The following is a 25,395-nucleotide window of genomic DNA, read 5'->3' as shown; positions in this document are numbered from 1 at the left end:
TGCAGAGGATGCTGTGAAAGAAAGATTTGGACAAAACGAGCTCTTCGTGGAAGACAAGAGACCACCTTCAAGGGCGTTCTGGAATGCCAGGGAAGCACCGTGTGGGAGCGCTGACCGGAGAGCAAGGTACCTTGTGTGATCCCTCCCAAAGGAATGCTGTCAGTGCTGCCATGTCCTCCATCACGTTACTGTACCTGTTCTACCAAGGGAGGCCTTCAAGGCTATGCTAAGTGTTAAGCCAGCGTTTTTCATGAGGAAACCCAAATCAAGAATCATAGTAACTCTAAGAAAAGTTATGCCCCATACCACAGTGCTGGGAGAGAGCACACACCATTCGCTGTCACTCCACACACACAATGATTTGAGACAGTATTTCCTCCACAATTTTTATTTTAAATTACAAAGGATGTTGCATACATTGATGAATTTGTATCTGAATAGAAGTGCTAGGGATCAAGGGTGACAGAGTAAACAAAGTCAATAGTTTAATTGTGCCTCTTTTCGAAGAAAAGAAAAAGAAAAACTGCACAACTATTAACCAACATTAAACATTGCAACTCTTAACAAATCATGCTTTTAACAAGGTAAATTTTTCTCTAACAGAGACAAGACTTTCATTAAGTTTTTCTGAGCTCCAGTTGGAAGTAGATTATAGAGTATCTAGGCAGAACACGATGCCATGTTTTGCTTAAAATGCTTTTTTTTTTTCCTGTCAATCACCTACATCCCCATGTGCCATCAGCCTTAGAATTCACCAAACCACAAATACTGAACAATGACAAGTTTTACTTCAACAATTCAACAGAAAGATTCAGATAAGAATGTATGAATACCCATTATTGTAAGAAAATGGGTAAAATAAAATACTACTACTAGGCTCTGTTCTTAATCAAAAGAGTTTAATAGGGTGGAGTGTGCCAAATTCAATCCAGTTTTCCTTACTGTAGCTAGATAACTCATTCAAGTTCAACATTCAGATACATAACAAATATTCTTTAAAAAAATATTCTGAAAAACAACTCAGAACACTGATGTTATCTAAAATGACTAGAATTTTATTTATAAAAAGAAGTGTGGCTTAAAATAGCTCTCGTTCCACATTTAGCTCCACTACTAATTAGAAAGACAAGGAATGCATAGTCAGTATTTGTTCTTGTGGAAGTTCATGAATGTCTAAGAGGCTGAGGATTGTAATTCAGTGTGCACACGCACCTTCTTATCATGCTAAAAGCATTGAGGGAAAAACATGGCATATTGAGAAATGTAAATTGTATGAAGACAGAGATATTTTTGTACACTGCAAAGAAGTTAGAGCCTAAAAGTGCCATCTGTCATTAATGATATTTAAGAATCCCAATTTGTATTGGGATATATTAAAGAGTGGTGTTTTCTCAACATACTAATGCCCTTAATACAGTTACAAGAAGAATAGTCATAGAAGCAGCAACTGTTTGAAATGTACTTCACACGATCCCTGGGGTAAACATAAACTTCAGCTCTGTGCAAGGCTGTGTCAATAAGCCAAGATGCCAGCCATGTCTAGCAGCACACTTAACTAGGTGATTCCAACTGAAGCCTCCAACTTAAAAATAAAACATCATCATGATTAGATGCATTATTGAAATTCAGGTCTCAAGGCCAATACAGATCCTAACATTCATGGTACATAATTGGGTTATGCCTCAACAGAATTTCAGGAAGACTAGCAAGCAAGTTTGAGGAACAGAATTGCATTTGCTATTTCTGTTAAAGGCAACTTATATACAACCCTTTGAAATTCTCCTGACAAAGCCTTTTAGAGCTTTAAAAAATAGCTATGTTTAAATGATTTACGTCAAAGAAAAGCACACCCATTCTTTACAGTTTGTGAAGAAGCTGTTTTATTAATGAAGGCAAATACCAGATAAATACTGGGGGGGGAGGGATGGGATCTTTTTCAGATAAAATAAAAAATGACACCACTGTATTTCAGAAGCGTCTGGTTGCTTTTAGGTTAGTTAAAAGACCCTTCATCCATTTCAGATGGTTTTTTTGTTTTGTTTTGTTTTAAAACTTTTTCCTAGCCTTCTTTTCTAAGTATGGAAAAAGTCTACTATCTAAAAAGGATTAGGAACTGAACACAGCTGAGCCTGATTCTCACATCAACTTTGCAGCAATGCAACTTCATTAAATCACAATGATTTCAACTGGTATGGTAAAAAAATCCAGCCAGTCCACACCTAAACACAGTTTTAGTAATAAGTCTCTCTCATCCAAGAAAAGAACTCACCAAATATCAGTAAATGTGTTCAATAAACCCTAAAAGAAAGTGTTAGCAAAAAGGGGTTTAGGGCTAAAAATGCCCTTCGTGAACACCCCCACATTTTGCAAGGCCATTCAAAAACTGTTCTTCCATATAAATAGAAAATGACTGCTATTGAGAGAAACTAAAATAGATCTATCCAAACTCTTCTTTTATAGTTTTGATTCACTTTAGGAAGGATTAGGTTTGAAGTGTTCAGGGGGAATGAAAAACATTTAGTTCTAGATGTACAAGTAAGGCACAATATAAAGCCACATCATAATCTGTAATGAAGGAAGTAGGAAAGGACAAGAATCATACATGGTACAGTAGAACAAGCAGTCCATCAATTCAAGAAGTGTGGCACCTAGTTCAGACTGACGAGATTTTAACAAGAGCAGTTATAACAGCATGCTTTTAATATGGAAACAAATTCTAGAGAATCCAGTGTATCAGAAAAAGGAAGAGCTTTTGTTTGTATTAAATCAAAAGTATGTAATTGTTTTTGGATATAGGATTAAAAGTGAATATTCACAATGCCTACACTCAAAAACAAACAAAAAGAATCCAGGACTTCATTAAGATCCACATACCATGTATGAACACTGAAAATCTTTAGAAAATGGCCTTCTCTAAAGATCACCCAAAAATGCATGCCACAATTGCCAAAAAACAGAACATGTACATTTGTTGTTTTTTATACCCTTATAAGTTTTTTTTTTTTGTGATAAGTATACACTAAATGTATATATTTTAATGACACTAGAGGAAGCAGATTGTTACTGGCATTAAAGTACAACCATTTCTAGACGGTTTAAATGCCACAGAGTCCCCTGGTTAAAATGTAAAGCTGCACAGCTTGCCTATGTCACCTTTATGATAAAGTTAAACCAGCAAAAGGTCTTATCTTTACTCTACATTTTACTGCCAGGTTTTATTTATATCAAGTATCGCTGCAGCATTCTGACCAGCCCAGAGTTAGCAGCAAGTGGCAGGAATCATATAAAACGCTTTTTTTTTTTTTCCTTTTTAAACAAAGTGCTTTTCTAAGATATACATACATATAAATAGGTACAAAATAAAGTGTCAACATTAAAAAGCTCAACTATTCAAAAGCTTTAACTTAAAATAATACATAGAAAACACTGAAATGCAAAGGTATGGAATTCACTAAAGATTCAAAGTCTACTTTGAAATGCTAGACCAAAATCATATTCTGGTTTTCAGACAAAAATTAAGAGCTATAAAGTTATATTTGCCCAGTATTTCTGAGCAGTAAAAAAGGGATTTTTTAATACCTTGTCAGTTTAATTTGTCATAAAAAGTTTTTACCTGATTGCAAGACTGCTCTCTTAATATTTAGAACTGCTGCCTTGTCTACACAGTTTTGATATAGCATAAAGGACCTCTCTTATCTGAGCAGTGTGTTAACACCATTCATCAGAGAGAAGCAACAGTATTTAAATCTTTGTACAGACATGGCCTTAACTTCACAAGAGACATTCTTTGTTGAGGTTTAATGGGCAGTATGCATCTCTGGAATAACTGTAACATTGGCAATGCTTATAATAAGAATGCATCTGACCCACTGTGTAAAGCAGCAGCCAACTCTCACCTCGCCCTAACAGCGACAACAAAAACACCTGAAACAAAAACACCCAAAGTCCACTCAGTTTGTGCAAATCTTAAGTGGATTTACAAAGTTTTGCCTAATTGCCCTGGGTATTTGTTCAGTCTTGTGAAGGAAAATCTTTCTGTACAGCTCAGTAGTGGTATTTTGGCCTCCTCCCTTTTGAGTTTTCTGAAGTACTTAGATACAAAGTAAGCTGTGTGCATGCTCATAAGTATGTGGCAGGATTGCCACCTTCATCTGCAACTCTTAATGCACTATGACCAATTCAGACTTTTTTTTTTTAATATAGTAGAAGCTTTGATATAAAAATAACCTACGTATAAACAGAAAGGAATCACAGTACAAACAAACTTAGACAAACTAGAAATGAAGTGGAGAAATTCCCCAAAGGGAGCGGGGAGAAAGCCTTCATGAACTTTTGCATTTTTTTTCAGCAGCTACATTTGAAAATATTTGGTATTTCTATTTTCAGTAAACAGTGTTTTGTCATCTTTAAATAGGGAGAGAAAGAAGAGGGAGGAAAAGGGGGTCCATGAAACCAGAGAATGATCTTGCCTTGAGATAAAGGACTTTCATCAAGGGCTAAAGCTTTTAATCTGTACGTTAACACTGACTACAAAGCCAACTCTTATTAGCAGAAGAGCAAATAAGAACTGTGTTAATATTCCCCAATCATAGAAACTACTGAATTAACAAGAATAAGTCACGTATAAGTTTGAAGAAGCTAGTTTCGAAATACCTGTACAAAAATATAAAAGTCTATAAATTTTTTTTTTGTTTTGTTTTGTTTGAAGCCTGTGTTGATCCTTGGAAACATCACATGCATAATAATACATAAACTGGAAAAGTGGCAACTAAGGAATTAGGTATTTGTAGCTCTTTTTTCTCTTTACATATATACACATTACAATAAAAATAATTTTATTTTGGTTGTTTGTTGGAAGTATACTACAACAAGCTAAATATTTTTTTTAAATTCTCAAAGTTGAAAACTATTTTACCAATAGCTTACTAAAATCCAAATATATTAAAATCTCCTACAGTAAGTGCAGAGAAAAAAGATTTAAAGACTCCGAGACGGCCACCAAGTTATCTACCATGGAAGCGAACTACAAGAACAGCAAAATAATATTGTTATGTATGAATGCTCCTTCTGTAGATAATTGGACCCAAACAAAAAAATTCACAGTTCAGTAAGATCCCTAACCCTGACCTTTAATTTTTTTTCTTTTTTTTTTTTTCATTTGTTTTTTTTTTTTTTTTTTTTTTTTTTTTACATTCAGTACAGTATCATATAAGCTGTGCAAAACTTTACTTAGACTGGCAGTTCGCCATATCAGTTGCATTTGTCTTTGGTACAAAAATAAACAATCGCATTAATGTGCAAGTATTTGTTTTCTTCCGGCCAAAGTACCGAAATTGAGTTTCTAGAGCCATCTTTTATACAATACATAGACTCTGTGGCATATATCTACATTTTCAACATATTCCTATATACATTCAAAAATGTTAAGAGCTGGAACAAATACATTAAAACCTATAATCTCACCATCTGTACAGCTTGTTTTCTCCCCTCAGGGTTTTCTTCATACAAAACTTTACCAGCTTATACTGATAGCTCTCCCCCCAAAATACAAGGCACAAAGAATATACTTTTTTCTCTTGCTTGCACAGACATTTAAATACTATATTAAGCTTAGAAAATTAAAGTCTTATATGGCACACTAGCTCTAAAGCCATGTGTGCTATGTACAAGTTAATGGTTGCAAAGAAACCTTACTGTTTTTTTTAAGAAAAAGAAAACCCAATTATTCCAAAACAAACAAACAAATTTAAAAAAGAACAAAAAAGAACCAAAAAAACCTCCTAAAGTGACAGCTTTACCAAAAAAATGCTTCCTCTTATTTTGCTTGGAGCATAAACCTGCCACAATGTCTGGCATATGCTAAAAATTTTTACTAGCAAAAACATGTTTTTGCTTCTAAAATAAAAGTGATAAATCTGGTCCTAGATAACTTAATTTTAAAAAGAATCCTCAAGTCTGTATTTAATCTTAAAGCAGCTTTAGAACTATCTAGTTTATGCTCCAAAAATGCTATTAAGCATTTTATATCATGCTCTGATTTGTTTACTACATTGTTATTTAAAAACAATGGAACCTAATTGTAAGTGTTTACATAATGCTAAACTGACATGCAGACCAGAATGCAATTTACAATGAAATACTTGACAACACAGGAAGAATCTGACCGATGAGAACAGGTGAAATCATGTCTTAAACTTTTGACATTGGTATTCGTAACCCTACAAGGCCACCCGTTGGGTCTCCTTCTGCAGTCTTCTCTAACACTTGATTCACAAATTCTGATGTTTGTCCAGCTACAGGCAGTCCTAAAAACAGAGGGTAGGAAAACGCACTGTAAGGTTAATATTAATTGCACATATTTGCACGTTCCTGTAAGTAACAAAGGCAAAGAACATTTTGTTTAGTAACCAAGCAAAAGGCTTAGTTACAGCTGTAGTTACGAAATGCTTCTTTCTTTTCTCTATGCCACAAATTGTTTGCAATCTAACAGACTGCAGATGACATATCTCTTCACATACATGCAAATACATTACATTTACTGCTTACCAAGTGTATCTTTAATGAGTACGTTCAATCTCTGTTCCATGTTGACTCCTCTATCATCTTTAGGCACCTGCACTCGATTAACAATTTCTTGTTTAATGGAGTTGATCACAAACAGTAAATTATCTGCAAAGAAAAAAATGGATTAGATTTACACCACATTCCCCCCAGAACAAAAGAGATGCTCATTTGTCCACACACAGTTAACACAAACTTGCCTTAAGAACACAAGAAAAACTAACATGTGAAGAGTTGTATTTACCATATTCTGTGTTGAGACCCCAGAGTTTTACTTTATTGGCTTCATACTGGGCTTTCTTCTTTAGTCTACAAGCCCTATAGTAAGAAGAGTGGAAGAATTAGAACATTTTAACAAATGTTCCGGAATACTAAGAGCATCTGTTTCAGTTAGCCACACCAACTTATCAACCAGTGCTCCCAGAGCTTTGACAAACAAAATCACGTATCGACTCACTCACGTCCACTGAAAGCACACTACTGCCTCTATTTGCTTACATTTCACATTTGCGAGACTGTAACAACCATTTGCATTGCAGCTGAGACAGCTTCCAGTGGAAGTATATCTAGTAGGGACTAGGCAAACTGCATCTCCATAGAGCCAGTTGTCCTGCTTTCCGATTAACAGTTAAAAAAAAAACCATCAACAGGGACTGCCACAGTGAAGCAGGATCTCAAGACAAAAATTAGTCTTGGACAGCTCTAGTAACGCAAATGTACTCATCCAAGTAGTGTGAGCGAGTATTTACCTGGAAGCCAGTTTGTTCTTTTCTTTTCTTGACCTTGGTCTGGCAGTTAAGGGAAGTTCACTGACTGGAGTCAGGTCACTGATCACCTTATTCAGTTTCCTCAGTTCATTACCGATCTGTAGAAGTTTTTTGGGATTGGGAGTCAGATCTTCCACATCAGTCCTCCGTGACTTCTTTGCTGCATATTTTCCTGTTTTGAATATGTAGAAAATTGGGTTGGGAAGTGACACAATATGTACACAAACCTGTGAAAAAACATTCTTAAATATGTATTATTTTTGGTGCAGTTTAAGTTCCTTTGTTTGTCACAAGAGAATGGTCTGGCATCATGTGATTTCTGTGGCCTTTCACAATAGAAAGAGCATTTCCAGACAAACTGCTCTGTACAATTCATATTATATCCAGATCAGATAAGAGCAAATACTGCTGGCTGGGCTAGCAATGTATTAGATGTGATGGACAGTACGCACATAACTGTGCTGAAAAACGTACATCACAAGTTCAAACACAGTCATTTTGCCCCAGCTGTAACTTGCTAACTCATCTGTTCAGCCAGCATATTCTCTTGGGACACTCAAGCTGGTTAAATTCCTAAATAATCTTATTCTGAAAGCTCTGTGTTAAGAAAGATTTGAGAGGCCTGGTACCAGCATGATCTTCATTGATATCAAGCTTAAATAACCCACAAAGTTCAGCTGATCCTTTTTTTGATGTATTTGAAGCTATTTAAGGGCTGCTTTTACGGTGGAAATGCACATTCAAGACAAAATCCTTATTCCTCGACATTTTCTACATGTCTTAAATGTCAATTATTACTGATACTTACATGAAAATGTTAATAAAACTGACAAAACCTGCTCCAGAAATATTGATCAGGGAGATGATAATTTATCTTAGGTGGCAGATGACCTTGGTACATGTGTAATACAAAAATCCTGCATGTGTAATATTCTGTAGTTTCTGGATGTTAACTAGCATTTGATGCTATAAATCCCTTGCATACACAACTCACTGACTTAAAGGGCATTTGCTCCCACCAGAGCCTAGTAAGACTGAATCCTCAAGTTAATTAATGGATTTACCTATAAGTAAAGTAGAAAAATCTTTATTTAACAGAAGGTAAACTGCAATGTTAAAGATAATTTTCAGTTGTAAGGAAATATTCATGTTACAGCCAGAGAAACTGGTTTAATTTTGTTTCTTCAAAACCACAACCAAATGGAACAGCCTACCAAAGAGGTCCTGTGACAAGAGAACAAACATTATTGCTACATGTGGTTTGATCTCAGTGGTGTTAGTCATGTTAAAAGTACAGCAAGTTAGTAATCAAAAAGTCACGGGAATGAAAGACACAGTTATTGGACCAATCAGTCTAAGTTTCTTAAAGGGTATTTTAAAGAAATAGTTCATTCCCAGAGAAGTAACTGCTTCACTGTGTTGCATTTACACAGGTAGGAGAAACACTTAAGAGCAGCAAGACACAGTTACACCTTATCACCTGCCTGTCCTTTAGTTCACATCGCAGTTAATGTGAACTTTGCATCGCAGATCACTTGCTGCTTACTTGAACACAAGCAAGACTGATACTGTCCAACAGCTCCAAGGAGCAGGTATCAGTCATGAGCCCTACCCATGCTGTTTACAGCATCACACTGAGAAAATTCTGAGCTCTTGGGGTTTCCACTGAAAGCTATTGAAGTTACAATTCCCGATTCATCCGCCTTCCTCTGGAAGAAACCACACTGAAAGTTACTACTGTACATTCACTGTGCCCTCCTTGGACACAGCACAGAACTCTGCTAATTAAGCAACAGACTTGCAGTGTTTTAAGGATTTATTTCCATGGCCAAAATGCAGCTCTCTGCCATTTCGCATATGGGAATTTGGCTATTGACAGTGTCAGCGTGAAAGCCATTCACTTGTACGAGGACTCTATCCTTACCATGATGGAGACCATTCTTCTGATACATGTTACTTGGTAACGTATCTCGATTCCACTCGGATGGCCTCAGCATCCTTTCTTGCTGTGACGGTGTTAGCTGCTCACTGTACTCCCAGAAGTATCTTCGCTTGCCTCTTTTTCGAGAGGATATTGCAGTCATTTCTTTTAAATCCTCCACAGAATCATTTTCATACCCTAAAATAACGCATTGCATTGTTTATATAATGTTTACAAGACTATTTCTAGCCTTTTAACTGCAGGCTGAACGTTCAAGGTAAGCACAAAAAGAGCGACAATGGCTTGTTTCACGTTATCTAATCTACTTGGTTTTCAACCTCGACAACTACTGGGCATTTGCTTTAAATCCAAGGACAGACACTGAGCTAGTGATGGTGCTGAATAGAGACAAATTATTTATGCACTGAAAGCTCCTTTTGGTTCTTTGACCCCTTAAGCTCTATCGCTCTTCTCCCCCACGATCTCACTACTGTAGAGTATGGACAACAGCTGTTGGAGAGCGTCCCTCCACTTTTACAGCGTCCTCCAGTAGTTTGCATGAACATAATCCTAACTCTCCTCCACATTTTAATTAGTCTTCAATCAAAAAACATAGAGAAGTAGATGATAAAAATAAAGATGGATTAGCAAAAGCCTAATAAATAAAGCAAAATCATTGCTCTACCTTGAGTTTAAGTACCCTTGGGAAATAAATCAAACCATCCATCTCTATTAGACTGCAGGAATGGGGATCTGTTACTAGGACAATGACCCAAAGTCCGTACAAAAAAAACATCTAAATTGAAAGGGTTTGGACACAAGCTGTTCAATCTCTTCTCCACCTCTTCAGTAAGATGAAGAGAAATTATCCACAGTAAAGCTACAGAATATTTTAGAGGTGTATTACAATGCATTTGATATGGCAAACTGTTCTTCAAGTACATGGCAACTATAATGACACTACCCACATTGCATAAATGTTTAGACTGTAACTATGTAAACACAAAATACAATTTTTAAAAGTCTACTAATGCTTTAGGAAATAAATGCAACTTGTACTAAGGTTAAAAAAAATGCTGCATCACCTTTTGTACTAAAGTGCTGTATCATGCTTCATATTTAATTAAAAAAGAGTAGATTTCAAAACACCTTATACACCAACAAAGCTTAAAAAAAAAACAACCACTGCCTGGACTGTAAGCTCAATGGGCCCATGTGCTTGAGTTCTGCATCATCTGGTAATGACAGCACAAAGAACGCCTTCTTTATTTTAAAACAGTCCGTTCAATTATCTGTTTTCACTTGAAAAAGCATTTGAAAGACAAAAAACAAACTTTCTTGCTTTGTCTGACTCACCTCGTAACCCAACATACGAATAAAAGTTAGCTACATGGAAGGATGATACCAGCTCTAAAGTTCTGTTTCTAATCATGCCATCAACTCGTTTACTTTGATTCTCTGGTTTATTAAAAGGACAGTATTTTAAAAGGAAAAATCAAATGAACCATGCTTTGAAGAACATGTTTTTTCTTATATAGACAAAGTGATTATGGCAAATTACATTAAATATAGTTTCAAATACCATAGATATTTTGAATTATACTTCCCTTTGACCCAAATGCTGTTTGACATAAGTATCAAAATACTCTTTTAAGAAAATGCACCTTACTTTCCACTTTAACATCACATAAGCTACATAACTCATTATACAGCTAGGTATAAATTCAGCCTATCTTCATGATAACACAGAATTAAGCCAACCAATGAAAACAAATCTCTTCAATAGCTGATGTGTACAAATGTAAAACAAGGTTAAAAACAAGACTTCCTGTTTGCTTATTTAAACCATAATTAAGTTGGCAATTTAAATTATGTTGACTTAATGCATCCTGCCTTGCAAGTCTAACATTGGCCTGCCATCATTTTAGAGCTACATAGAATAGTCTAGTGCACAATGTCCTAACGTAGTCTGCAACATACAGCAGTGCAAAAGATGTATGTAGCCTTCCTGCATTGTATCAAACTTCACTGAATTCTCCTCCTAGCAAGCATCATACAGCAATCTCACTTTCTTCATCGAGCTTCTAAAAAATCTGTGTAAAAGTTCTTGCATTTACTTTTCAAGTCCCTAGCAAGTCACTCCTAACAATCTTTGCTCACATCCCTTACTAATTTAGGGTTACATTTACAAGAGTTAGACTAAGAAAGATAGAGAACAGCACAGACATGACTTCTGCATTTTACCACATTAAAAGCAAAAATAACCCAACCAAAACAAAACCAAAAACACCCTTCTCTGAAACCATTTAATCATAATGATTTCTGTAAAACCACTTATGGAGCCCTTTTCCTCCAGCTGACAGTACAGGTGCTCAAACAGGCAGTGCAACTTTAAACAACCTCTGTTGCTACATGCACTTTTTCCTTTAGTTCTCTCTTCTCCGGTACTACTGAAAACTGAATCAATTTTTGCATCTTTCCTTTCTCGAACGTCTTCACTACTTGATAGCAAAGCAGTCATTCATAAATATTTCTAGTAAATGGGATAGATAAAATACACTAGAAATGGCAAAAAAATATATATATTAAGTGCTAGAACAGATCGGGGCTCCTAATTCCCCTAATAGTTAAGCTTTATAGGGGACCAAAAATGCTAAATCTGTATTCTGATTACAATAAAAGCATTGGTGAAAGCCAGTCACATTTTCAATTATGTTCCCAAGTCCCTGAAGAACACTATAACTAAGTACTTCCTCAGAGAACACTGACTCCAATGCTCTAAGAAAGCATATCACACATTCCCAAAACACATGCGAAGAAGAATAAACAAAGGCAAACTGTATGTAAAGTACACACATCAGAGGGTCAGCAAATACAAAGTTTTTGTCCTATCTTCACTTCTTTATGAAGAGATTTTGGTTTCATGGAAACTCTGGAAGGTTAAGTCTTCCAGAGCTATGCTCATTTAGACGCCTTTTCCATAGAATTTGCCTTTACTGTAAAGTTTTTTTTGGAGGAAAAAAAAAGGCAACACAAAGTATGAGTGACAGAACTCAAATACCTGGAAACAATATCTCTTTATATACTAAAAAATATGTGCTGATACTATTTTTTAATATCACTGTACTGGAGGTTGAATGTCTTCATTGACTTGTAGCAGGCTTGTAGAAGCCAATTTCCTCAGTTCCTACACTGCACCATACAGATACATTTAGAAGGTGAGAGTTTGTCAGCAAAATCTGAACGAACAACCAGCAGTTAATGTAATTCCACCAACTGAAATCCCAGCATTTTAATACAACATCTCTTTTTCAAGATTACCAGGCTTTCTGTGCAACATGCCTCTGTGGGCTGCAAAGCACTGTGTAGTACAGCAGTCATTACAGAGCTGTAATAGCTACTGAAAGCCTCGGCAAGTAAAGGGAGTTCAATTCAGAAGAAGGGAGGAAGCGATTTTAAAATGCTAATACAAATGTGTTATGTACCTGAAAAAGTAACATAAAGGGCACAGTGCTTAACAAGTTTAATTCTAGCTCAGGAAATCTACTTAGAAAATAATTTAATCTCAGAGCGCAGTATGACAAACAACAGCAGGTTTCAGAGAAGCTGCTGTTTTTAAAAGGGGAGAATTTCAGCTGGTTTTCTTCTCCCCCAAAGTTACATACTGCCAAATGTCTGAACACCTTAATTCTTATACTCTACTACAAAGCATTCATAAACCGGGAATACTATATATAATACTTTCTACAATTAACTTAATACTTGGTTACAGTCCTGTCCCTGTGGATTTTCTTTTGACAGAATCTTACCACTCTGTTACCTTCTGGATGAAGGTTGGTTCTTATTTTTGTTGTTAACGCTCCGTTTGTACTTGCAGACCCACTAAGTGTTACTGTTGAAAGCCACCAAGAAATAGTTCTATTAGTTTCAGTGGTAGGTATTATGTGGATTCTGTGGAAAAATATACCTACAGTAGCACTTAAGTAATTATGAAACGCATTCGCTTGGGCTACAATTTCATACCAGCTATCAAGAGGTACAACTCTGGATAAATTCACAGCACAGCCTACTGAAGCCCTAGAAAGCTCTGCACATCCTATCATTCATTAATCCACAAAATGGGAGGTATCAATTGCATCTAGTTGCTCTATGACTTTAGGCTACAAACTTGTTTTCTTCTATTGTCTATTACCACTTTTGAAGTATGACTACCATTTATCCCTTTTTTATCCCCCAAAAACAGGGAAAACACAGTCCTTGTACAGTTTTCATTAATTACATTTTGAATAGTGCTTAAAAAATCTGGGATGAATGCTCAGAATTTAAGCCCAGTGATGTTCACCTGTAATTATTTAAACCAAAAGCATTCTTTCTCTCCTGGCAGACAAATCCATTAACCGTAACGTTAATAAGCCCCAACATTGCTGGTACCTGGTTCTGAGAAAGTATCGCTGATGTCATCGTCTTTATCATCCTCATAATCTTCTTCCTCATCATCATTTTCAGAGAGCTCATGCTCACTGCCAAATCCTTCATCGTGGTCCTCATCTTCAATATCTTCCTCATCCTCCTCATCTTCATCAGGGTCTCCTTTGGCTGACTGCTCACCCAGACTGTCCGTTACAAAAAGAGAATAGTTGTGCTCTTCTTTCTTCTGTGAAGAATCCGACACTGATGTGCTGGCAGAAAGACTGCTCTCCCCCACAATAAGTCCTGCGGTTTCCTGGGGTGGACTGAGGAGCAGTTCTTGAGTCTCTTTAAAAGGCAAAACAGGAGGTGTACTGTGACTGTGTGGGGACTCTTTCCTTTCTTGTCGCTTTGCTACGGCACCACAATAACAGGTGTTTTCCTTTGCTGCATCTGCATGTGTTTGGCTCACCACTGGTCTGCTCTGTGGTAAAGGATTGATCTTTACTTTTGCCTTTTTAACATAGTCTTTACATTCAACATGAATGTTCACCTTTTCATTACTGTACACATTGGTCTTCACCATGATTTGTGTACTGGAAGCAGGCTGAGTTGCAGGTTTGCTTGCCTTCTGAACATAGTCCGATAGAGGTGCCTCAGCCTGAACGTTCTTGGAGGAACAGACCGGGGCCGCTGCTCTACTTGCAATTTTTTTGCCAGGTAACAGAGGATTTAAAGGGTTTTGTTTTACACTAAAGAGCGAATCAGGGTAATAGAGTGAATCTGAAACAGGTTGGGAGTCCTCACTGTTAAGCTGAGCCAGAGTCGGTGTTTTACTTATCACCTCTTCATCTTGGTATGGGCTTGAAAAGTCATCAAGGCCCAGATAATCCACCTCTTTTGTTCCCCAGATGTCACAGCTGGTTAGTTTAGTGTACTTAGTTAAGTCTTCACAGTACGTGTCCCACTGCTCCCACTTGGAGGTGAGAGCAACTTCTTTGTCCAGGATGTCCGTAAAAGACTCGAAGTTCTCAAGGTCTTTGCAGTCCTCCATTGAAAGCAGGTTGTCTCTGGAGCTTTGATGGTAGTCCATTTCTCTGTCCTGTGCATTGTAAGACAAGTTAAAATGGAGTTTTTTAAAAAAAAAAAAAAAAAAGGTATCAAATCATATCTGTCATCTACTTAAATACATATGGTGAACCACAGGCAATGTGTTCTAGTTTCCATTAACGTAGGACAAACCTTAATTAACAGAATGCGCTGAAGTTTACCAGTCCCTGGAAAACTTCCTTCTAAGCCGAGCAGTTAACAGTGAGCTACCTTTCTCCTTTGATGCAGGAAAAAATCATGAATGCTACTGTAAACAGCTCATGAGTCAACTTGTATTTTGCTTCCCTTGCATTCACAGCCTGGGTGAAGTAGCACAGAGCTGCTCTTGCAGAAAAGATGTTTTTTAAGGAAGCGTCTCAAGCACAAAGACGTAAACACCAACGCAGCTCCATTTGAGACGTGTGTATCAAGCCTCTCCTGATGACCAGCTGTAATGAGCGTCTACTGAAGAAGCATTACATTTGCTGGCCAAGCAGTTAGGCCCTTCCCTAGGCAGTGGCAAGCGGTAACAAATAATCCTACAGCGTTCTTGAACAAATACACCTTTATTACTACGTGAACTCAGGGTGTTAGTCAAGGAGCAGGACGCATGCACACACACAGAAAGATGACCTACCAGTTCATACATGAAGTCTGGATCTGAACTGCTTGCCAAGAGATCTGTGCTCATCAGAGTCTGCTCTGAAAACACATGGCTCCGAAAGGCGTCCCCAAAAGGAGGGTCCATTCCACTCACACTGGGCTACAACAAAATTGATACTGAATATTGAAGCATGCTATAAAAAAGCAGATTCTTTACTTCAATAAAACGTAAGGGTGTTGTCGTTTCATCCAAGTCTCTGAACTTGTTATACTTGCATCTGGAAGGTTTTTACCTACACGGATAAGTACGTCACTGCTCAGAGTGAGAGAATGCTTTCAGAGCAGCTAACAACATGCAGCTCTTAATCAAAGGACACATTTGTATTCACTATATGGCTGCAAGAGCATTGCTCATTCATTCTATTTGGTTGGTTTGAAATTCTCACGTGTTTGCCAAGTTTAGGGATACATTAGGCATTTGTAGAAGAGGAGAGTGAGTTGCTGGCAAGATCTGGGAATATCAACAGGACTCCATGCCTGCAGGGCCTTCACCCTAATACACACCATTTTGGACCAAAGCAGCGTTGGCTGTTTTTAGAACCATTGGAACTTGTTAAACTTCTACCAGAGATTGTAACAACAGCAAAAAATATTATAACGAAATCAAGAGCGTTCTCTCTCAAGAATAAAGCAGAACGTTGGAAAAAAGAAAAAAAAAGCAAACAACACCATTATGCAGGATGACTAGGCATGCAGGCAAAAGGCAGCACAGCCTTCTGCAACATTTAATGCCAGACCTCTATTTCTCAACTAGACAAACTCGCCTTGAGGGTTGGGAAGAGAGAAACACTACACTGCTGAAAGTCACTCAGTGTGCTGATGTGTGAATCACTGCAGTAATAAAAGGCTGCTCTCCAGGCATTCACCCTCATCAAGCAGACTGCTGATTCTTGCCGTGTGAACAAATACAGCACCAAGAGCAGAAACACAGCTCCCACCATAGATACCACCAGGACCCTAAAAACATAAACTCTTCTGAATTCTTTCCGCTGATTCAAGTCTGCCAGGACCCTGAAAATATATCCCATTTAGTCTCTTCTACGTTCCTCCTACTGATGCCAGACAAATTTGTTCTTACATTTTTCTATTCTTTAAACAAGGAAGCAAAATTATTTGCAGAAGCAAATACAATCGTAACATTTCAGACTTACCTGAGGCATTTCCAAGCCCAGATTACCCAAATCCAATTCCAAACTTCTTGTTTTTTTCACTTTTAGGTTCCTTTCCAGCTTTACTTCAGTCTCAGTGAGTTTACACAATCCATGCAATTAATTTTTTCCTTAGGATAACTTCAATTCACCCTTATGGAGCTCTTCTGTTTGTAGATCTCTGTGTAGAATAAACACCAAGGAGGTAAGTATTCTGTCACCAAAACCAACAGTGCTTAAAAAACAGCCAAAGTGAACTAAAACGAAAATTTCTCCCTGAAAAGTGATTATTGCTCATGCTAGAATGTGCAGCAATTTTCTTCCCCTGCCATTTTTCACCAGATGAAAAGCCGTTGATGCTACAGAACAGAGCTCCTGTGAAAACCTTTTTGGCTGAGTTACATTTTGTTGCCTTTTTTCCCTCACTACCTAAACTGTGCGCTCTACAGCCATGTGAAAAGAAAAGCCTGCCTAATTGGAAAAATAACTAGCATACCGCTGGGCACACGAAAAGAAAAAACCTTTATGACTAATATAACAGAGCCAATGAATTCTAAAAATGTTTCAGACAAACGTCTCAAAATACTAGTTTTGGAATAGACAGTAACACTGCTTTAGGAATATCTCCTCCTTTTCTTAGGAGTTCAATCCATGCAGCTTCAGATAAGATTACATCAATCACTCATATAGCAACATCTAGTGGTAGAGGGATTGCAGCAGGTACGCTCACTGTCCGAAAAGTATAGGAAGGGAAGACACAGACTTGCCCAACAGAATTCCTAAGTAACAGGAATTTTAGGGAAAAAAAAAAAAAAAAAAAGTAAAAATATATATATATATAAAAAATAAGATTAAAAAAAATCCGTGCTATCAGATGTTAGTATCTAATGTGACTGCCTTCACAGAGGCTGCTTTCTTATTGTCTAGCTTTCCCAGGACATCCCTACCCATATACAAAATGCTTCTTTTAGAAGAAAATGCTGTTAGAGAGGCACAGTCCAAAAAACCCGAACCATCACACCGTTTTTCAGCATTATCAGTGAAAACACAGTTGTTTTTCTGACCAGAATTCTTCACTCGGCATTGCTCTAAGTCAGTTTGGTGCAATCTGCTCCAAGTGTTTATTCTCTTGCTTTGAAAAGCACCCAGCAAAGTAAAAGTCTTCTCCTACACTCAGGAACCTCCTCCCACCAGCACATGACAGCAGATTATTCCTGCTTCCAGATACTACCTCAGCTGTTCTGTTAAGTTTCGCATATATATCATCAAACTGAGGTAAAAACAGACATTGTTCAAAAATTCTTCAGTCATCAAAACATGCTGCTTTTCAAACCTCAGCTGGAGTATAAAGAGGAAAACAAAAGCTGCAAGTCCAGTCCTGCACAAATCACAGTTCCCAATAAAACCACGCTACCGCTGCCAAGCCCAGCCGTTCCCTTCTAGGGTCCTGCGGCAAGTAAGAGCCAGCGCCTTCTGAGAAAGCTTTCCTTCCGCTCTAAAACTTCCAGGGAACTCCTTTTACTTATCTGAAAGTGACATTTAAAGGCTAAGTTTGTGTCCCAGGGCAACGTGCTAAACAACCCGTCTTCCTTCACACAGGGAAGGCGACACAGCAACAGAGCTGGTCCTTCCTACGCTGATAACTTTGGCATGGATGACAAAATCACTTTTTGGCCTTGCCTAATGCTTTAGAAAGGGCCTATTTAAAACAAAAAACAAAACAGAACAAATAAACGGTGTTCACATGCAATGGAAGAGGTGAGAAAGATACCGTCTTTAATATCAGTCTACACATTAGTGCTGTCTTTCTTTCTTTCTCTATAGTTGCAGAAATAATGCCTTTTTCTCTGGAATATCACATTAATACTTTCTGGTGTCGGCAGCAGGACGCCACCCACAACAGCTGCGTTCACATGGAAGTTCTGCCACTGCGTGATATAAAGGGGAACGGAAGGAGAAGCTTGCTTCTTCTCTACCAGGGAATCTTTATGTTTCTGTCAGAACGCACAGAATCGTAGAACGTCCTGAGTCGGAAGCAGAGCACAAGGATCACCGAGTCCAACTCCTGGCTGTGCACAGGACCACTCTAAAATCAGACCCCAGTCAAACACTTATACCGAAACTTAGATGTAAACCCTCAACTGCCTGCAAAGGAAACTTTGTAGACTTCAGCTGAAGCCCAGTTTTTACAAAATGTATCATCGTGGACAGCCTCAGCTCAAGGCTGAGTTCGAACAGACCAGCACAGCTGTGGCAGTGGCACTACCTGCAAGGAATACAGACTGCAGTGAAGCGAGAGATCCAGGGCAGAGCTCAAGAACAGCAATATAAGAATTACCGAAAATAGACACAGCAGGAATTTCTACTTTAGGACAACTTCCATTAATGCCTCACATTAACCTCTCCCACACGCGGGGATCCACAGGTGAAATCCCACGGCTGCCTCACAGCGGCTTCACCGCAGGTGGAATACGGTGCCCGGGGCGCTGGGCAGGGTGCCGCCGCTCCTCCTGGCAGCGGCCTGCAGTGAAATCAGATCACGGTGATTAAGGAACCAGCCCCTGAGCTGGGTCCGTGGCTGCGGACTGAGTCACATCGGCGTGGAGCTGCAGCCCTGCTCCTGAGAAAGGTTCACTCACCAACTTGGGTGCGACATCTGAGAGCAGCTACGTTCATTGAACACTGAAGAATTTGGGGTACGTATATGCACCTACAGCATACATACACACACTGCTGATGTTTGGATGAAAGTAACCAAAAACTGTGTTAAAGAGTTAACAATTCCTTAATCTAAAGCCAAATCCTAACAAAAACCCTCTGCATGTTTACTCACTTACTGAAAACGCGCATCAATAATAGTTTAATAGCAGTCCCAAGGCACCCGGGAAGCCTGAACTTCAAACACCCTAATGGCAGGCTCATTGCAGGACATTACTGATGGAGCAGGGCATCTGAACTGGCAGATAGCAGGACCTGAACTCAAAACACACGGCATTAAGGAGACAGATGGCACTTCCCATGCGTGTGCCATTTGCCAGATGAGTAAAAACCCTTCTGCAACAATACCTCACCTCCAAAGAAGCCCCTGTGAGAGAAAAACCTCCTCTGCCAGCTTACAGCCTGACAAGTCTGAAAGTCTTCCCCAGCCACCTGTACGAATCATTTGCGCTCCAGCTCTAACTAAAGTCGCTATTTCTGTCTGAATTCAGATGTATTTTGTACAACTCGAAAAGCACGCGGAGCACGGCTGTAGCACTTCATGGACTGCACAGTGCCCATTATCACAGCAGCCAAACGCTCCCGCAGGCACGTCAGGTGCACAATTACACTTCCCATGGCAGTGACTGCGTTGTACAGCACGGCTTGTCAAAGTCACAGTTCTGATGCAAACAGTAATAATGAAAGCATGTCAGGAGAGCCTGTCAATACTGAGCCTCCAAAGCCAGGGTAAAACATTCAAAAAGCCACACTTGTTTCCAGAGAAGGCACAAGAGCGATGCCACATGCTTTAAAAGAACCTTTCTGTGCTGCGCGCTGGTTGCTGTATCCGAGTGTTTTATAAAGCAGTACAGTTAGAGGTGCAATAAGTACTCCTACGCTTCTCTTAATTTTTTTTCCTTCCAGGGTTTGTGCCAATTTGTTTCCTATTACAGAACATACTCTGTTCAGTGCAGTCTTCAGGCACAGAACATATTTTTCTTAGTTTTGTTTCTCAGTGTAACATTCTCGTTTTTTTTTCTTCCTTCTACATCAATCTTCAATTGTTAACCAGACTTAAAAACAAAACAAAAAAAACAACCTTTTACTTTTCTCCCCCAACATGAAGTCACTCAAGTTTTCTTTTCTTGCTTTTGTCTATTTATTTATTTAGTAGTGGGTGAGCGAAGACAGTCCTGTAAAAGGTCTTCTTCTGCTTCCACCCACTATAGCATCGTTCCCCTGCTCACCCAGCGAAGTTCCTCTACCTTCTCAGTGAGGTTTTTGCATCAAGACGTCAGCAGAAGCATCTCAGACATTATACGTTTTGCCTTCTCTGTCCTGGAGAACAAACACCAGCTGCCTACGACATCCAGATCCTAGGTCTGACGGAGTGCTGCCATTTAAAAGTACTGAAGGCACAAAGATTGTTTCACTTCTTTTAAGCCTCTTCCCTTCAGGAGACAGAAACTGCTACTTCGCTGTCGTCGTTCCCTTTCCTCTACTGACCTTCCCTATAATTTTAATCTTCAATCCTACTTGCTCAGAGCAGACGTCAAGATCTGGAAGCGATACAGCAAAGACAACCTCTGGGCTCCAATCACGCATGCAGCACCCCAGGCAAAAGAGGGGATAAAACTCCAAGAAGAACCCACTGGCATATTTCCCTCTGAACTGCTATTCCCTTTTACATCAGCTCCCAGTAGCTAACTTCAGAGGGGTATTCCACAACAGCAGGGCTGCAGAAGCAAATAAGCAGATGCAAATAACTGATCACTATACAAAAAGCAGAAAAGTGATTTAAAAACCAAAACCAACTGCACAGCATCTGCATGTTTTACAACAACTGCACCCAGAATACTATTTTCCTGTTAGAACCATTAGCTTTTCTGTACATTCTGAGACTTTATTATTAGGTAAGGACTGAGACTTTATTATTATTTCACTGCCAAGAGCAGGAAATGTAGCATGTTAAACTTATTAGAACTATGCTAACATACTTCAATCCATTAAAAAAAAAACCTTTTAACGGTTAAAATATTAATTGCATTAAATTACCACTGTAGAGTTAGGAGAGTTAGAAGACTAACATTCAACTTTTTATTATTTTTTTTTAGTTTTTATTGCTAGCAATCTCCCCTGAAACAGCGTGCCATCAAAGCCGTGACAGAAAACAAAAGCAATGCTAGACAACAGTTTAAATTACAATCTCCAGAAACATTTTACATCCCTACACCATGGCTGTTTCTATGTATTTTTTTCTGACAGTGCAAAGTCTGAAGAAAAAAAATATATTTCTCCAGTGCCCAGAAAAAAATATCTTAGGATGAAGTGAACGGTACAACCTAGTCTACTTCTACTTCATACTGTAAAATTATGTTTTGTTAGAAAGAGGTTATCAGCACAGCACACTTCAAAACCAGCCAAGAAAAGGAGCCTACTGACCCTCGACTGCTGAACTCGTAAGTGAATGTAAGTCAGAAAAAAGTCAGAAACACCACCAGTCCAAACAGTCAAAAACCAGCAGAAAAGTTCAAAAGCAGCATGGGGATATTTTTTCTCATAATAATAAAAAAGTGAAACTATTACAGTAGGGTATAAATCTAAACGTTAGTTTTCCAGAAATTTTCCAGCTTGATTTTCAAGGCAATACCAACTTTCAAGCGCTTCTTAAGAAGTGCCAAATATCCTTATTAAACTCGTATTTCAAAACATAAATTAATTAGATTTCACAAGCCACGTACCACAGACGTGCAAGTCGCCTGAATCTAAATCTGCATTCATTTCTTTAGACCATCCTGTATCAGGCTATTAGTCAGGCGGAAACTTTTTCTTATTCCCCATTAATTCCTATTAATTGTGAAGGGACTTCAAAGCAGTCGTGCACTGAAAGTTTGGGTGTTTTTTCTTGGAACCTTCATTACTTAGAAAAATACGGCAAAGATGCTCAGCGGCCTGATGGCTCTGCTGCAGGTTTCTCTCCACAAACACACAATTATTTTTTTGCTCAGGTCAACACACGGCCACAAAGCTGCTGGCTGTGAGCTGTCCGCGTTATTTATGCCCGTCAGAAGTCCCACCGCTGAGCACTGACAGCTCCGTAAGAAACCTTTCCTGCTCCAAGTACCCCCGAGCTCTTTTCCCCGCAGCAGCCCGGCTCCTCGCCGAACCTGCCGCCACCGAACCTGCCTCAGCTTCTGAGCACCTGCCCCTCTGCAACCCTGTACGTAAACACACGCGATTATAATTAACTTTCCCCACAAGGATGCGAAGAAGCCACTTGGCTGGGCGACTTCAGGCCAAGAGCTAACAGCCTGATGTTAAAAAACACTGAAAATACGTTAAAAACTCCGTCAGACCGGGTGTGTTTGGCGGGCGCAGCCCCATCCCCACCGCCCCCACCACACCTCCCCGCCAACATGGCCGCCCCGCCGGGCAGCTCGGAGCGCAGCCTAGCCCTGCCGCCACCGCCCCGCCCCGCCCCCCGCGCCCCCTCATTGGTTCACGTCTCCTCGCCGCGCGCTCCCATTGGCCGCCTCGCACGTCGCTCAGCCGCCCAGCGGCTCTTTCAAGCTTGGCTGAGGCGACATGTAAACAAACCCCCTTCCGCCGCACCGCGGGGCAGCGCCCCCGGCCCGCACCGGGCCCCGCGCCCCGGCCCCCCGTAGGCCCGGCGTGCAGCGAGCCGGGGGCTCCCCCTGCCCTGTGGGGGCCGCCCCCCGCCCTGCGGCCCTCCCGGCGGCTGGGGACGGCCGGCACCCACCCACCCACCGCTCCCCCCGGCGATGCTCCGTCCCCGCGGGCTGCCACCGACCGCCGGTGCTGCCCCGCGGCCCGCCCGGGCGGCTCCGCGCAGCCCCGGGGGCGAGCAGAGGGGGCCCGGCCCCCGCTGTGGGTTAGAGCCGGAGCCTCCCGGCTGCAACAGGTGGGAAGCGGGGAGCTGGAGAGGAGGCAGCGCGGCGGGGCGGCGGCGTCCCGGAGCACGAATGCGGCCGGCGGCACCCCGGAGAGGGGCCCCCTCACAAGGAGCTCGGAGCCGTCCCGCAGCTCCCTCAGCCCGCACGGCCCCGGGCTGCTCCTGCCAGCCTGCAGGGGCTCCCCGCCAGCTCGCAGCCCGATCCCAGCCCGTTGGGACGCGGGCAGCCCCCCGCAGCCCCGAGCAGCGGCACAGCCACACCCCCCCGGCTGTGCAGCCAGGGGGCGGCGGGGCTGCTGCGGCTCCGCTCCCAGCCGCTTGGCGAGCCCCAGCCCTCGCTGCCCGCACCCCCCTCACGGCCTCCTCCTCCTCCTCCTCCTCCTCACCCTTCCCACAGGGGTCTCCCCCCCCCACCTCCCCAGGGCTCAGCCAAGCAACCGGGGCCGCCCCCCCCCGGGGCTGGGTGAGGCCGAGTCCCGGCGCCTCCGCTCCCTCCCCGCGGCCCAGCACTCACCGGGCGGCCGGGGCTCAGCAGGGGGCGCCGCCCCGCGGGCTGCGGGCCGGACCCTCCATGCGGCTGCGGGTTTGTTTTGTTTATGTCCCTTCCTGACGGGTTCCCGGAAATCGCGTGACTCGCCCCCCTCACGTGAGGAGGGCGGGAAGGAGAGGGAGGGGGGAGGAGCCGCCCGCCCGCCCCTCGGCCAATAGGGTGCCGCCCCTCCGGGCACGTGATAGGGGAGAGGCGCGCGGGGGGGTATTTAAGGGAGGGTGGCGGGCTGGCAGCGGGCAGAGGGAGGTGGGAGGGCCGTGGGTGTGGGATGTATTTTGTTCGTCCTCCTGTCAGGTTTGGGACACGTTCCCCGGGAAGGGTTTCGTGTCAGAGGGGACGATGCAAGAGCCCCGCTCGGCTGTGGGCGCAGTTTCACACAGCATTCGTCCGTGCCTCTCGATGCTGCCTTGAGTTTGTGCTACTGCTACAGCTTACAGGTTGGTCAGCCTCAGTTACTCACAAAACATGAAATTACTAAATAAAAGAGGCCCAGCCATTCTTATCCCTTCCTATCATGCCATGCATGAAGAACTGTTTCTTTTAATCGTTTTCTTCACTTTTTGCAACTCACTCATCCATGTTAATACCATTGCTCCCCACCATACCCCACAGCACCTATAGCTGGAAACACAAACAATGCCTTTTTTTTTTTCCCACACACACATGTTGTTGGTAACACAGCTCTGGAAACAAGGGGCCAACCACCCACCCTGACAACTCATTATTCTCAGCACAGGAAAGCCAACCTCCATGAAGAGCAGCCCCCTGTACAGATACTTGCATTTCCCAAACAATACTGACAAAAACAGTTAAAAGCAAGCAAAATGACACTAACACTTTCTCAACAGGCTGTCAGCTTCTGACTCGAAGTCTTCAAGACTTCACTTTCTTTAACCCTCTTTTTTCTTCTTAAACTTCTGAAAATTATCAAAATCCCTCAGGAGATCAGAGCGTTTCGCTGCAGATCCAGGCTACCTATTTCAAGCACTAGCAAACTTCTCTCATACATATTTTAACATTCTGCATCCTTTCCTGTTGTCACAAACCAAGAAACTGTCACAGGCTTTGATACCCGAGTTGTTTGTTAAACACAGCGACTGAATCTCTCTTCTAATTTCCTGCAGTCACACACACTCATAGTCTTCAGCAGCATTAATTTCTGGCACACAGGTAGTAGGCAGTCACAAGGCAGACAACAGGTCGCACAACATTCACAAAACAGAGGCAAAACATTCCCTTTTATCTTCTTGAATCATGCTACTAGCTGGTATCTGTTTCAAAGCAAATATTAAGCATTCAGATAGAGGGAAATTTCTTCATCTGAAAAGCATCTAAATATAAAATCAAGAATGGCTTGTTTGTCCGGGCTTTGAATTGAAATTGAATTCTTTGCATGAAATTCACCACCAGCAAAATATGCCGTGTGAACTGTTTTATTGCTCCTGTAGCTTCAGCAGTGAGAGCTTGGAACCTAAAATAGAAAGCTTTTTTAAAAAAACAGTAAATACTAATATATACTGATACCACTGAATATTAAATACGATGAGCAGATCGAGATATTTTAAACTGCTACATATTCAAAATATTCAACATCTTGAAGCATTTCTCATCCCCTCCCTATGTTATATCAATAGATCTTATCCTCCCCTCCCAAGTACATCGTTAGTCCTCAGAGG

At 40.9% G+C, this 25,395-nt stretch overlaps 1 protein-coding gene across 1 annotated transcript; it reads right to left on the bottom strand.

Moving 5' to 3' along the window:
- Window positions 1-372: 372 nt before the first annotated feature.
- Window positions 373-23,789, bottom strand: CREBRF (CREB3 regulatory factor). Its single transcript, XM_082771951.1, has 9 exons — window positions 23,684-23,789; window positions 16,560-16,737; window positions 15,383-15,508; window positions 13,681-14,758; window positions 9,253-9,447; window positions 7,311-7,500; window positions 6,806-6,879; window positions 6,547-6,669; window positions 373-6,305 (listed from the first exon to the last, which is right to left on the bottom strand). The coding sequence occupies exons 2-9, from the start codon at window positions 16,566-16,568 to the stop codon at window positions 6,190-6,192; spliced, it is 1,911 nt and encodes a 636-aa protein (XP_082628077.1). The 5' UTR covers window positions 16,569-16,737; window positions 23,684-23,789; the 3' UTR covers window positions 373-6,189.
- Window positions 23,790-25,395: the final 1,606 nt, after the last annotated feature.

Source organism: Aythya marila (genome assembly GCF_965140915.1).
Source record: "Aythya marila genome assembly, chromosome: 14".
Classification (NCBI taxonomy): domain Eukaryota; kingdom Metazoa; phylum Chordata; class Aves; order Anseriformes; family Anatidae; genus Aythya; species Aythya marila.
This window is presented reverse-complemented; position numbering and strand designations above follow the sequence as displayed.

Excerpts from the sequence above, each read along its gene's own strand:
- CREBRF (XM_082771951.1), bottom strand. Across the intron at positions 9,448-13,680 it reads CGATACTTTCTCAGAACCAG|GGTATGAAAATGATTCTGTG; the intron begins GTACCAGCAATG and ends GCGTTATTTTAG. Across the intron at positions 6,880-7,310 it reads AAGAACAAACTGGCTTCCAG|GGCTTGTAGACTAAAGAAGA; the intron begins GTAAATACTCGC and ends TTCTTACTATAG.